The sequence below is a fragment of the Notechis scutatus genome, chromosome 16, assembly GCF_049901735.1.
Source record: "Notechis scutatus isolate UNSWTSFEM ecotype Mainland chromosome 16, rNotScu1.2, whole genome shotgun sequence".
Taxonomy (NCBI): Eukaryota; Metazoa; Chordata; class Lepidosauria; order Squamata; family Elapidae; genus Notechis; species Notechis scutatus.
In genome coordinates, this window is record NC_142024.1 from 5,586,947 (window position 1) to 5,602,670 (window position 15,724).

Consider the following 15,724-nt stretch of genomic DNA (forward strand, 5'->3'; position numbering starts at 1 on the left):
CCTTTGGCGACCTCCTCACAAAGCAAAATCAGCGGGGGAGCCAGATTCACTTAACAACCAGGTCACTTAAACAACCAGGTTGTCAAACCGCCGTTTGATTCACTTCACAACCGTGGCAAGAAAAGTCGTAAAACGGGGGCAAAAGTCACTTAATGGTCTCACTTAACAGAAGTTTTGGGCTCAATTGTGGTCATAAGTCGAGGACTACCTGTAGAATATTGCTCTACGAAAAAGCAGTGGGTGTTACTTAACAGGATTTTTAAGACAAATAAGCAGAGAGAAAGGAGAGAGAGAGCATGTGTATATATGCTTTCGGCTTCCAGCTTTCTAAACTGCTTCATTCAGTCAAAGTGGGAAGCTTTTGTCTTGTAAAGGACCAAACTGTTTGAGCGTGGAACTTGAGGTGTTTAAAAACAGGATTAGGTTTTCTGTTAAAAAAAAAAAATCCAGCTAAAACATCATAAAGAGCTGTCTTTCTCCCATTTGAGACATCCTGAAAAAGAATACAAGGTACAGACTAACAAACGTGGAAGGGACCCCGGAGGTCTTCTAGTCCAACCCCTTGCCTCAAGGAGGAGAGCTCTAAGGCCAATGTTTTCATCCTGGCCCAGCTGAGTTTCTCCACTCCATAGATGTCATATTTAAGATTTGCCTATTCACATAAATTCACATAAATTTGTGAAATTCCGGGCCTTATATTTTATTCACTTATCTTTACAGAAAGTATGAGCATCACAGGTTTTTGTTTGCACACCTCTTCCTTTCTTCTTTTTTCCCCCTCCTGCCCTCTGTTCTTTGGAGCTACAGGGGTTGCAAGAAACGGTAGATTTGTATTCCAAATACTTCTTGTCGAAAACTGTAAGTAAAAAGCTTTCAAGGCTGTGTGAATTTGACCCAAGCCTATAGATTTGACGCACCGTGTTAAAAAAAAAACCGTTTTGAACTTCTGTGTCTGAAATTTCCATCTGCAGGAGGTTGAAAAGGTAGGGGGGCGTCAGACCTGCCCAATCCAAAAACTTGGTATTATTTGCCAATCATAAGTGGCAATGGCGAAATCCACCATTCCCTTTTGTGTCCAGGGAAGATACTGAGACAAGGAACAAAATTTGGACATTGGAATTATGCTGCCCCTGATAGATCTTGGAGAAGGAGACACCAATTTCCCAGGCAATCCCCATCTAAAGAGAACGTAATATTTAAATGCTTTTAAAAAAAAACTAAAATGGAGCCTAAACCTGCTCATTTCTTGCCCTTTGAAACAGTCCACCCAGGCGGCTCAATCTTCTTGTAGACCAACCCAGCCCTGTCAATCATCAGGAAACTGAGTTAGTCGATCTCCTTTTGAACAGTCTTCAATATAAGTGGGCACAGCCTCATGCCTGATACCAGCAGGCATCTTTGTTCCTGGGCTTCTAGAAGACTCATCCATCAACTTTTCGGTGTCATGATTTTAAAAAAAGCCCCTTCTTCCCAAATAGCGGCTTTTTAGCCCACGTCAAGGTCCCCCTCCCCCTTTTTTTCCTTTGGGATGGGGATGGAGAGAATAATACCATTAACAATACCCCAAAGACTTGTGGCTGTTGTGCCAAGCTCAGCCCTGGAGAATTGGACTGGCAGCGCCCGCATTCAGCGCGAATCCTGCGAGGCCCATGATGAAACTTTTGGTCAGACTTGACTACTCAAACACGGTGTGTTTGCTTCTCTTTTTAGCTTCCCAACCCCTTGTGGCTCAGGAGGAAGGACGGTGGGGCTGGGAAGTCGAGCTCAGAGTCGATTCTGCTCTGTGGATCTACTAAATATATATCAGATGATAGCCTCTCCCTTTGTTTAAACAGCCTTTTCCTTCAAAAGAAATGTTGGCACTTCACGTTTTCTCAGTTTTGATCCCAATTGTTGCCTTTCTCATTCCTGCAAAACGCAGGAGAGGAAATAACAACAACAACAACAACAACAACAACAACAACAACAATAATAATAATAATAATAATAATAATAATAATAATAATAATAATAATATAAAGAAGGAAGAAGAAGAGGGAGGAAGAGGAGGAGGAAGAAGAGGAGGAGGAGGAGGAGAAAAGAAAAGGAGGAGGAAGAAGAAAAGAATAGGAGGAAGAAGAAAAGAGGAAGAAGAAGAAGAGGAAAAGGAAAAAAGGAAGAAAAAGGAGGAGAAAGAGGAGGAAGAGGAGGAAGAGGAAGAAGAAGAAGAAAGAAGAAGAAGAAGAAGAAGAAGAAGAAGAAGAAGAAGAAGAAGAAGAAGAAGAAGAAGAAGAAGAAGAAGAAGAAGAAGAAGAAGAAGAAGAAGAAGGATGGAAGGAGGAGGAAGGAGGAGGAGGAGGAAGAAGGGGGGAGGAGGGGGAGGAGGAGGAAGAAGAAAAGAAGAGAAGAAGAAAGGGAGGAGGAGGAAGAAGAAGAAAGGAAGAGGAGAAGGAGGAGGAAGAAGAAAAGAATAGGAGGAAGAAGAAAAGAAGAAGAGGAGGAGGAAGAAGAAGAAGAGGAAAAGGAAAAAAGTGGAAGAAAAAGAGGAGGAGGAGGAGGAGGGCAGCAACCCGTATCAACCATCAGCGCCAGTCAATGATATTTGTGATACAATTTTAAATAATCTTCAGTTGACTGAGTTTCATTTTTAATGAATAAAAGATATAACAACAACAACAACAATAATAATAATGCTCCTTTGATCTTCCCACAGTAGCTGTATTTGCCCCTGAACAGGGCTAGTCTTTTGCCACCCAGTTGCCAAGGGCATTTCCTCCCCTTCCTGGTAATGCTAATGTGTTCACCCAGAAATTCCCCGTCTCTGGGGGTGGGAAAAGGGGTTCCCAGGGACACAGCCTGGCTCATCTCTTCCTCCCTCTCACAAGTGGCTCATTTCCAACACCCCAAGGATTCTCTTCGCATCCAGCTTATTGGGGGGGGGGGGGGGAGGTAGAATCTGACCTCCCCCAACAAGCAGGAACCGCAACTCCTTCGCCTTTTAAAGCGCCGACGAAATATATTATTTTGCACCGGGCTTGTAATGTTGTGATTTATGCCATGTTACGGTTTGTGATATCCCAATGTCCTTTTGCCTTTGTGTTGAGGGTTTTTTTTTTCTTCTTCTTCTCCTCCCCTCCTCTCCCTGCTTCTCTCTCCCCTCCCTTGCTACATTTAATGTAATTGAGGCGAGTGTGCTCTTAGGGCACAGCCGAGAGATGGACATTATACAAGAAGTGCCATCTGCACTCCTGTTTCCCTGGCTGCCTTTTCTGAAAATGCTTTTTTTTTGGGGGGGGGGGTTTCCTCGGTTTTCTTGCCGACGTTTCGTGACCCAAACTAGGTAACGTCATCAGTGCTAGTAGTATATAACCTGGTTTGGGTAACAAAATGCCTGCAAGAAAGCAGCCAAGCTCAGAGAGCACCAGGGACCCCTAAATTTCCACCATGAGCTGCAAACATTCCCTTTTATTGATGTGGGGTGTTTTTTTTCCCCTTAAAAAAACAACAACAAATTTACCCTCTTGTTTGTTTGTTTTTTCCCTTTGGTTACAGTGGCTCTGTAATCTAGAAAATTAAAATAACAGTTTGTGGCACACACGTCGTACACATATCCTGCCTTCCTTCCTTCCCCAGTATGTGAGGTTCATTTCTGCCAATGGATGAATTGCTTGTCGCCACTCTGATAACCGTGTGCGGATGCTTTCTCATTGGCTCCTTTCACTCCCCCAAAAAAGGCTTAGCAGGTATAGGGTTATTTTGGGGGAGAAGGGGTTCAAATGCAGACCTGGTTAGTAATATAGTCTTCCTAGTTTGTGTTTTGTGCCTTGTGGTTCTGCCAAACCACGAAATGGATCAATTTAGTCAAAAACGCAGCAGTTCTATTGATTTAACCTTTTTTTTTCTTTTTCTTTTGGCAACCAGGCTCCAAAATGTGGCACGAGGCCTGTTCCCCATATCTTCCAGGTGCATTCAGTGTAGGGATAATTCAGAAGTTCTTTGCCATTTTTTTTCCCCTCTTCGGTTTCCCTCCAGCTATAAATCAAACAAAGGGACTCCCCGAGTTGTGCTACTGCTAGCAGCCACATTTTCACTCCTCCAGTAACTAAATTTAAAATGCTGATTGTTGGAGAACTCTTAATTAAGACTTTGTTTCCGCAGCTTTTGCTGGGGGGGGGGGAGGGCATCTGTGCAAAAGCAACAGAGGGGAGGGTTCTTGGGGGGGGGGTTATGTGAGGGGGGAGGAGAAAGGGGGATCAAATATTTTAAAGTCAGTTCCTGGATGTTTTCGATTGAGCCACGAAGTGCGGTTACCCCCTGCAAAAGGGATGCATTTCCTGAAAAGTTGGGTTCCCTTTCGTGGTCCCTTTTTAAAAAAATTTTTTAAAAAATTGCTTTTAATTAAAGATCGCCAGTGAACAATTAAATTCCAGGAGAGCAAAATAAGGTTGATTGGAGAGGGGTGGGTAGGCGAAGCAAAAGGGTGCTACGGGGTATGTGTGGAAGAGGGTCACCCAACCCATAAACAAGGTGATATATAATATTTTTTTTTTCATTCTCCTTTTAAATAAATACCGATCAGCTTTATGTTCAGAGACAATAGGAGCCGTTGGCTTAAATTTGCAGTTTACTGTATTTATGGCCGTAATATCAAGGTGCTGGCGTCGTAATTTCATGCCCCAATGAGAAGCGCAAGGTCGGAGCGAATGCTTCCATCGGCATCCTGCTAACACACTAACTCATAAACAAGATCCGCTTGGATCAGGTGGCACGGAATAATACAGGCTAATGAAATACAGCACAGCTTTCCATTACTGTTAGTTTTTACAGTGTCGTCATTACGTGTAATTTATGTTTAAAAAATTCAATTTTATACAAGGCTCTGGGAAATAGGGGTCTCGGGGTCACCCGGCGACTTTTAATAGTTGCGAGGTTGGGGTTGCGGGAGAAGGTGGCACCAGCGCCCGGCTGGGGTGGAGGCGGAGAGAGAGAGAGAGAAGGAGAGAAAGAGAGAGATATGCTCCCTGATGCCCGTCCTCCTCACCCCACTCCCAGCCTGAAAAATGCTAATTTATTTATTTATCCTCTTCATAATAACAAGAGCTCCCCACCCCAAGCCAAGGTCCTTCTTTTTGCCTCCCCCTCCCCAAATTCCACCTTCTTTCTTTTCCTTTTAAGCCCTCTCGCCTGGGTCTTTTGGGGGGGGGGCTGGCTCACTGGTTTTATTTGTTGGTGGCCCTTTTCCAGCATGCCCCTCTTCTAGGACCAAGGGGAGGGGCTGCATTTTTGAAAGCCAGGGGTCCTTTTCTTATTATTTTTTTTGGGGGGTGTTCCGTCTAACTACGGCAAAGGGGATATTTGACAGTCTCTTCACCCCTAGACCTTGGCTTCCTTGGATCACATACTTTGAAAACTCGGCCAGCGCGAGAGGATTCCTGCCAGGATGTGCGATGCCAAACCCAGGCAAAAATCTTTTAGTCCTTCCCTACTTCTCTCCTTGGCTGCATTAGCCCAGTCGTTTTTTTAATTGAATTCTGCACGTTCCTCTGTTTGCTTGCTTATTTATTTCCTAGCTCGACACCCGTGCTTCGCTACGAAATGATGTGGTGGGAGCTTAGTTTTTTGGGAGGAAAATAAAGTAAAAAAGAAAATGTGCCTCTGCTTACCAGCATCCATCGGTATTCATCTGGCTAGCGTCCTGTCAGGGTGTGCGAGAGTTGAGGGCTCTCAAACTGAAAGAGTATTTGCTGGAAACTTGGAAACTGAAAGAGTATTTGCTGGGCGAGCAAGAAGGAGACAGCAAGGAGCCTGGGCGTGGCTTAGCTCAACTGTTCTGTACTAAAGCTGCTTGGTGGTGTGAAACTGAAACGCTTCTGCTTGTGTTTTGCATTTGGAACAGGTTTCTTTTCAGGTGGGGAGGGGGAGTAGAACTCCTTAGCATCAGAGCGTAATAATAATAATAATAATAATAATAATAATAATAATAATAATAATAATAATAATAATAATAATAATAATAATAATAATAAAAATAGGAAATACTCTAAATGCTCTGATGGTCATTTTGAAAAATCCTTTCTTAGTGAGCACCAAGAAACCAAGAGGAACATACGTGCCAAATTTCAAGTTTGTAGGTTTTACGGTTCTGGAGATTTTGTAACGATGTGTGAGTGGTATTTCACTTTTATATATACACATACATACCTACCTACCTACCTACCTACCTAGGAAATGGGTGGAATGCAATATTGCTCCATCTGAACCCCTCCCCTAGCCATGGGGGTTGGTGGATTTTGCTTCTTCAACTGAGCAAATTTTGAACCCAAGAGGTTCCCTGTAGCACATCATCAATAGGAGATCTAAAAAACAAACAAACTCAAAAGACTTTCCCCCTTTTTCTTTATAGGCAGGGCAGAGAAGAGCACCATGGGTACTGTTGTGATTTAACAATGCGGTAGAGAATCGGGCAGAATCCAAAATGGGGGTAAAAATTGCCCCATTAATTATCAGTTTGCATGGAAACGGCTGCCATCCACCTGTGAAGGTCTCCAAATTGGCCGCGGCCAGTGGAGATCCCTATTCCTATCCTATCAAGGCCTGGTGGAATGGAGACCACCAGGAAATCCAGAAATGTAGACCAGCACTGGGGAAAAATCAAACAGAAAGGAGCAGGGAGGGATTTCCTTACCTCTGTCCGTCCGTATAGCCGCCGGGACTCGATCTTGACTGGAGGCCATCTCCTTTTAATCTACACCAAAAACCAAGGGCTGAAGAGAAGAGGACTAAAAAAAAAATATGCAAATCAAGAATTGATCCAAAACTCCCACAAACATGAGTCCATTAGAGGTGCGAAGCTGACATCCCCAAAGATCATAAGCCTCCCACAAAAGCCTTTTGTGGTGCCCTCGTGTTAAATCACAGCTTTTAATAGACAAAGGGTGGTGCGAGGGGTGCTGTGGCCTAGAGGTGGTGCTCTCGCCTCACAATCCGGAGGCTGTGAGTTCGATCCTAGGTAGAGGCAGCTATTTCTCTCTCTCTCTCTCTGGGCACAAATAGAGTATATCTGCTGAACAAAACTCCACATTGGTGACAGGAAGGACATCCGGCCATTAAAACACTTTGCTAGCTCCATTCAGTGGCCCAGACTCCACCACCCTGGGCAAGGGATTCTGGGGATCCTTAAATGAGGATGAGAAAAGGGATTAGGCGTCAAAAGGGACTCTTTCAACCATGTTTTATTCCAGGGTCAATGAAAAGAGATCCAGTTTAGTTTTAAATCTGGGCACTGCTCTCAGTTGTAGTTTTTGGAACATGAGCCGCCACACACACACACACACACACACACACACACACACACACACACACACACACACACACACTCCAAAATGCTGTCCAATCTGTGTGCTCCAGTTTCATGTGTCCTAAATACAAGAGCCCACCTGCTCTTTCATTTGTCCTTCTTCCCAAGGGCAGAGAGGGCTTGTCCTGTTAATATGGGAAGGTCAAGATGGCAGCAGAGGCAGCCCCTTCTCCCAGAGACAGGCATCCCTAGTGGGGGGATCCTGGTCTCGGTTTGGGAACAGGCGCTCTCTGCCCAGAGAAAGGTCTTCAGTGCTTCTCGTGCACAAACCTGAGCCACAACTCTCAAACATCTTGATTAATCAGCCCTGAAATGGTAAAAGCTCTACGATGTGTGTGTGTGTGTTTAAATGGTTTTAAAACAAACAAACGAAAAAAAAATAATAAGCCAGGGAATTGGAACTTCTAAGAAAACAAACCGAGGGGATTGCTTGCTAAAGAACCCGGAGGTGACGCGGTGTTCCAGGATGCCTCTTAGGCAGGCCTTGAAAGCTCACAACAGTAGCCGAATCGGTGCCAAACAGGAATTGGTGAGAAGTTTGCTGACGGCTCTTGAAAAGCGCCTGAGTGGGAGAGACGGTTGAGTGACAGGCCGTTGTTTTTTCAAACTATACATATTCCCATTCCAGTGAGATTCGTCTGCAAAGAGTCAGACTGGCACCAGCCAGCCAGGCATCAAAGCCAGGAAAAGAATTGAGTAACTCGCCTCCAGAGGTTGTGAAGGCTCCAACACTGGAAGTTTTAAAAAAAGATGTTGGATAACCCTTGGTCTGAAGAGGTGTAGGGTTTCCTGCCTAAGCAGGGGGTTGGACTAGAAGACCTCCAAGGTCCCTTCCAGCTCTGTTATTCTTTATTCTAATACTTAATTGAAAAGAAGGACCAGGGGTGGCGTGATCGCAGTGTCCCAAATGTCTCAGGGGCTGCCCCAAAGAAGAAGGAGTCAAGCTATTCTCCAAGGCACAGAAGGCAGGACAAGAAGCAACGGGTGGAAACTAAAGAGAGAAGCAACCTGAAAGAAGGAATTTCCAGACAGTGAGAACAATTAATCAGTGGGGGGGAAAAAACTTCCCTCCAGAAATTGTGAATGCTCTAACACTGGAAGTTTTTAAGAGGAGTCTGGACAACCCTTTGTCTGAAGTGGTGTAAGGTATCCTGCCTAAGCAGGGAGGGTTGGACTAGAAGACCTCCAAGGTCCCTTCCAACTCTGTTATTCTGTTCTGTTGTACTTTGGGCTCCATTTTTTTTTTGGTATGCGTCCTGAAGCTTTTCCCAGCCTTTCTGCTTTCTGGTGACTGCCTTTTATGAAACTCGCCTTTATGTCATTCCTGGGGCAGCTGTGGTTTAAAGGTAGCGGTCTGGTGGGGGCAGCAAACTTCCCGAAAGACAGCCAGGCTGCTCTGCTCCAGCCTCCTTTATGCAAATGGTGCGTGCACGAGCAGCCACCTCTGCGGTGGGGAAAAAAATAAAATAAATATTTTCAAGGTGTTGGGAGAGCATAAAGCCACTTGGTCCATAGCCTGGCCTCTTGCGAGAAGAAAAGATAGATGGATGGAGAGACTGAGCAGGGAGGGGTCGGAGGTTGGGTGGGGTGGAAATCACGTCCTGTTTTCCTCTCATCTTTCTCCCCCGACTCAGTCCTGGTGGTTATATTATTCCTTGCAGATAGCAATCAACTGGAAGGAAGTGTGTGTCTAATTTGCATGAGATTATTTAAAAACAAAAAAAAAGAAAGAAAGAAAAAAGTCTGCATTAGTCAAGGGGTAGATGGTAAACAACGCAGAGAAAAAGGCTTCGTGTGAGAGAGCTTTTCAAGGCCAAAATTGGCAGCTTTTCTGTATTGTTCCTTTTAACCTTTGGCAGAAGGGTGGGGGGAGATCGAGGTCTTTTGCAGGAGAGGGGGGGGTGCTTCACGGGGAGAGGATGAGACAGAAGGGAGAAAGTCAAAGCTCGTTGGGAATTTATTTATTTATTTATTTGATTTGTCAGTCGCTTACAGGATAATAGGTATAAGCATAAGCATGAACTGCAAATTAACATTATCAACAGCATTACAAAGAAAATCTTATCCAGATGTTTTATAGATGGCATTTAACACCAACGAGATTGGCCAGGAAGACACCCGAATATGAATCCACAGTGCTGGAAATGTAAGCTCGTAGATGGCACATACTACCATATGTGATGGCAATGCCCCAAGGCCAAAAAGTACTGGGAAAAAAAGTGAGGAGATGGATAAGAGAAATCACAGGGTACAACATTGAATTCAAGCCAGAAAACTTCTTACTGGGAATGATTAAAGGAAATCTGGAGAAATCCGCCCAATACATTGTTCAACACCTAATAACAGCGTCGAGAATCGCCTAGGCCCAAAGCTGGAAAGTAAATGACGCACCTTCTGAAACCATGGTAATCAGTAAAATACTTGATTGTGCCGAGATGGACAGGCTTAGGAGAAAACTAAAAGGCAAAGAGGAATCGGAGTTTTATGAAGTTTGGGAAATGTTTTATATATATATATATATATGGTTAGAAAAAAGAAAGATTTGATAGGAAATAGAATTGTAAATAAAATGTAACGCTTGACACAGAACTGTTAAATGTAAATACACATGTATTTTGAAAATAAATAAATGAAATTTTTTAAAAAGCATAAACATGAGTAAGAATACAGGAAATAGGTACGAATCAATGGGGACAATAGGACAGCGACAGTAGGCATGATGCTGCACTTATGCACACCCCTTACAGACCTCTTAGGAATGGGGTGAGGTCAATGGTGGATAGTTTAAAGTTAAAGTTTGCGGGGGTTTGAGATGAAGAAATCAGGATGAAGAAAAAACCATTCTGGCACAGCAGTAAGCCAGCACCAAATTTAAAACAGAAACGGCTGTGAAAGTCTGACTCACAGACGAACACAACACAGAAGCCTGATGATGGCAGATGAGATTCTGCCGAAACGTTGCTACAAATTTAAAAGCACAACTACAATGACGTGGGAAAATACCCGAACAAAGCTGAATACCATACATATAAATACCCGCGAAAACTTAAGAAAACACACACATATATATGTTCTGTCTCACCTTTCTTCTTTCTCAAAAGATGAAAGAGTACAAACTCACACAAACACAGGCAGGCAAGCTGACTCAGACTTCACAGAGTTAATTCTTTGGAACTGATAATGTCCTTGGCATTCCAACACGCTCTACCTTCCAAGTCCGAATTGATAACAAGTAAAAAGCTACTTACAGAGAATTACAAGGCAGACCACAAGAATCATTCACAAAGAAAACCTGAAGTAAGCTTAAACTTTGCCCCGTACAAAGTTCCAGCCGACAACACACACACTTTTATCCCCTGTGGGGTGTGGCTCAATGACTCAGCTCACTCTCTGACCCTCCCACGCCTCCTACGTTGCTGCTCACGTTTCTTCCTACGACGCTGCTTAGGATCAAGCCAACATTCTTCCTCTTGACTCCCTGTCAGGGGCTGCTCCGATATGCCTTCCTCCTGATTAATCTCAGGCTGTTCCTCTCGGTTGTCTGATGAAACCTGTGGCATTATCAGGGAGGAAGGCATTGCCAGAGAGGAAGATCCTGGGGAGGAAGGCATTCCCAGTTCCTCCTCCTCATCTTCCAAGTCCTCTTCCTCTAACAGCACAGGCTCGGGAATCAGAGCCACAACATACATACATACATACATACATACATACATACATACATACATACATACATACACACACATATACACACATATACACAGAGAGAGAGAGAGATACATGGATACATAGATTTTAAGAGAATCTCCAATAAAAGCCACAGTGCTTTGACTAATCCCATTGTTGCCAGTTAATATGACCAGATTAATGCACAGAAATAAAGATTTATCTCTTGATCCCCTCTGAACAGGATGTGAATTGAGCTAGGAGGAGGGATGACTAACAATTGATATTTTTTTTCCTGATTTTCCAGTTAGGGAGATCTCGGGAGCAAAGGATCTCTCTGTGGTTTGTTGAGCAATCTTTAATGATAATATTTATCACAAATGCTTTTTCTGAATGGAAAAATGCTTTTTCTGAATGGCTTTTGGTTGGGAACTTTTTAATTATTCCATCTTTACGATGCGCTTTGTGATGAGGGAATTGCAAATAAATAAAACCGAAATGGCTTCTTAATAACAATGAGCAGATTCTTTCCCTCTTAATGACAGGTGGAAGACCTCGGTCCAATAAACAGCCTTTCCTATCTCAGCATCTCCTCTCCAGACAGGTTGGGACTACAAATACCATAGTGCCTGGCCAGTCAGCAATAGAAAACAGTTACATTTAACTACTTAACCCCTTACCTCCAGTTGGCAAAGTCCTCCCAGTTGCTTTAAGTGCAAGGAGAATGATGAATGTATAGTCTTGAAACTATGGAAGTCTGACATGTTGAGTCTATTTTGTTTCCCACAACATCTCATTAAAGCAGCTGTATCTGGAAGATTAAAAATGGCTGCTTTAATGAGCCACGGAAGATTTGTGTCTATAGTCCCATTCCTTCTGAAGCACTTCCTCCAAATCACATCTGAAGCATCACGGGAAGGGTGCTGAATCTTGAAAGGGCTGAATGTATGTGGAAATCTGGGTTAGCTTTTAAGGGCTGGGATTAAAGCTTGCACGTGCCTATGGTAATCCTGTTTATGTTTAATTTTCATGAGGAATCTGTTTTTTTGGCTTTTTCAAGTTCCCCTGCCACCTCATGAACCCAAGAAGGCAATTCTACGTGCGAACCCAGGAATTGCTGGAACTAATTTGTTCATCTTAACTAACTTGGTTAACTTGCTGTTTTGGCCAACCCTCTTAATTTTCATTGCCGAGTCTCCAACCTAACCTGGGATCCAGTTTTCGTTCCCCCAACTCTGCTTGTATTTTATTTTTGCAGTTTTTCTTTCATTGCAATGTTTCCCTGTAACCGATGGTGAGGGACCTTCGTGCGCAAGACAAATAAACCACATTTATCTTTTCATTTGTAATGTGTGTCTTCGCCTTTTTCTTTTGTTTTTTTAAACCAGCCCAGCTGTAGGACTTCCTTTACATGTGCTGGTCAGCAGCTGGTGTCCTTACTTTCTTTTCCCCCTTCTCTCTTTCTTGTTGGCCAAATTTTTCCCAGATGTTCTGACTGTAGCAGATAGGGAGATGTCCCGGGCAGGATGACCCAAGTGAGAGCTTTCCAAACCGTGACACGTCAATCTAATTTCTGAAACTTTTGAGCCCCGTTTCCTCTGGTCTGTTTCAGTTTTATTCTTCAGGGCTCTGTGTCCCAGTTGTTTCTAATCATAGCCAGACCTGTTTTCCCATTTGCCTTTTTATTTCGGCATTTGTCATAAAATGAAGCAAATTATTCCCATCTCCAGAAACAATCTAGACTAATTAGTCGTCTAACCCAATAATTAGCTTTTTGTTTCCCTGTCTATTTTCCTACATTATTGTTAGTTTTCTCCCCACTCTCAAGTTGTTGTTGGGTTTTTCACCACCCCATTACAGATTAAAATGAGCCACATTTGCAGTTGATGGTGCATATTTTTCTCCCCCATTTGTTTATATTTTTTTCCAAGACTAAGAATGGGGGAAACGCAATAGAAAAACTACTTCAAAAGCAGCCATTAAAGGCAAAGATAAATTAAGGAAATTGAATGAGCCACATTCGGAAAGTGGCAGTGAAGACTAATATGCCAATCGCTTAAGGTTAAATTGCAGCAGTGTGAAAGGATTATATGTTGGCCCATCCTGTCCCTGCGAATCCAAAATTCAGGGGTAGCACTTGTTTCCTGAAATAGTTTGCTTAAGGTTTTCCAGGAATTTTTTCTAGGGATTTTCATAGCGAAGGGGACTCAAATGGTGAAGAGAACAGAACTGAACTCCGATAAGGGAATCGGGTATATTTAGCTTGGAGGAGAGAAGGTAGAGTAGATACATGAAAGATGCCCAGCTATAAATTGGACCAAATTTTGGCCGTGGTGTACAACGCCTTACATTGTGGCTCAAAACCCTCTAAAAAGGAACAAGTGTATTCTTTGGTTTCATTTGTGTTTGCGTTGAACTCTAATTCATGACCATTGCTTCCCAGTCAGCTGTTTAATCATTTCCCTATTCTGTCCCATGAACCGTTCAGTCAAATGTTTTGGAAGCCTCTGGCAAACGTTCTTCCAGCTCTCGTGGAGCGGGAGTCCCATATTCTTGTGACATCTCTGACATCTAGACAGTAGAAATCCCACCAGATCCAATCTGAGTTCGTTACCAGGACTAGTCTTCCAAGCTTTCTAAAACTAAATCTTTGGTCCCAGTGACCATCTCAGATCGGATCCGGCAACGTTATCCTGGGATACATATATTTGCCTTCATTCGTGAGTAGAAAGAGGAAATGTTGTCATTTGAGGGTGAGGATTTTTATTTATATATATGAGGATCTTTAGATAGGATAGGATAGGATAGGATAGGATAGGATAGGATAGATAGATAGATAGATAGATAGATAGATAGATAGATAGATAGATAGATAGATAGATAGATAGATAGATAGATAGATAGATAGATAGATAGATAGATAGATAGATAGATAGGCAGGCAGGCAGGCAGGCAGGCAGGCAGGCAGGCAGGCAGGCAGGCAGGCAGGCAGGCAGGCAGGCAGAGAGAAAGGTGAGAGGGAAGGAGGGAGAAAGAGAGAGATTAGAGATGATATGTGGACAATACAACATAGGAGATAAAATAGTAAATTGATATAAAACCAGAGTAAAATCACCATATAATGGAGCCATGGAATTGCAATGAGATAAATGTTATAATTCAGGTATCTAATGAAGCTAACCATGATCTAACTGCTTTTGGTGTGGCTGCAATAAGATCATCCCAAGTGCCTTGAAATTTTCTGAGAAGACATTCTCGGCCTAAGGATAAGGATGATGGATGGTTTCGCCTCCCCCTTAAAAAAATGGAATTGGGGTGCTAAATCGCTGTAGAGGAAGCTTAATTTCCATCCTTGTGAGTAGATTGAGTCACAGTTCCATACAGCATCAACCTCTCAAGTGACCTCTTTCCACTATTTCACAATAGACTGTGATTAATATATATATATATATGCATGGTGCAGGTATACATTTATGTATATAGCATGTATATATGTGGGTTGTGTATGTGTTTGGGTTAAATATATGCTTCCTTTTGAGAGCAGGCAACCGTTTCATTTTTAACGTGGGCCGGTTGTGCTCGCAGTAAAACAAATGGCAACCGAATTATCTTACCTTGTGTCCATTAGTCAAGAACTTTCGGGAATCAGATCGGTTTTCTACAAACTTTTTCCTTTCCTTCTACTCCCAGGTCTCACTGACGAAGAAATAGATCTGGCCTTCCAGCAATCGGGCATCCCGAAAGAAGAAGCTCAGCCCTACAATCTCCCCCCACAATTGGTGCCAATTCCGTCCACACCGCTTGCATCGTACAGTAAGTAGCCTGCCAGAAGCCACCCAGCCGCTTTATTTCCGGGTATGATTTCGCCTTCTGATTTTGTCTGAAAGGGCTAAACCAAAGAGCCTGTTTGTCTTCTGATTGAAGGGAGAGTCTCAATATCTTCCCAGCAATCCCAAAATACCTTCTTCTTCTTCTCCCCTTTCTCCAAAGTTGGAATTCCTTCCGATTTCCCTGTTCCGGGCCGAATGCTAGGAAGAGGCTTAAAGGGAAAATCTCCTTACCGCTCATTAGCCCCAATAAAGACGTCGTGAAATGAGCTATAACTTTGTCCCCTTGCTGTAGCTTGGCTGTTGTCCGTGCTCGGGGAGCCAAGGAAGGAAATCAATTTAATTGTGTGCAGCTACTCAGACGTGCGGTAAAGTTTACTCCCCTTTGGATCCAAAAAGTCATTCAAACCGTCTTCTTACCATGGGGTTTTATCCAAAGGCAGGGAAAGGCAGTGGGAACGCACTTTTGCTTCACCACATGGTTGTAGAGCCACGATGACACCATCAGCCACAATGCTTATTGGACAAATCCTCCCAACTGCCTGCATGTAGAAAGACAGGATGTCAGGGGAAACAGCTGGCTGAAAATGGCAGGCAGTCCTCAATTTACGACCCACCATTTTGATTGGCATTTGTTAAGTGAGTCTTGTCCCCATTTTAAGACCTTCCTTGCCCCAGTTGTTAACTGAATCACTGCAGTTGATAAGCTAGTCACCTGATTGTTAAGGGAATGTTGCTTCCCCCTTGGTTTTGCTTGTCACAGAAAGGGACATCGCAATGGTCATAAGTATGGAACAGTTGCCAAGTGTCTGAACGCTGATTGTGTGACCACCGGGATGCTTCAGAGGTCGTAACTGCGAAAAACGGTCACAAGTCACCAGTGCCATTGTAACTTTGA

At 43.3% G+C, this 15,724-nt stretch overlaps 1 protein-coding gene across 1 annotated transcript in view; it reads left to right on the plus strand.

The window, feature by feature from the left end:
• The window catches only part of PEX14 (peroxisomal biogenesis factor 14), an 86,820-nt gene that overhangs the window by 53,886 nt on the left and 17,210 nt on the right, over positions 1 to 15,724 (plus strand). The window contains exon 4 of the mRNA XM_026686458.2: positions 14,690 to 14,812. Coding sequence (XP_026542243.2) covers positions 14,690 to 14,812 — 123 coding nt within the window. The remainder of the gene's footprint in view (positions 1 to 14,689; positions 14,813 to 15,724) is intronic.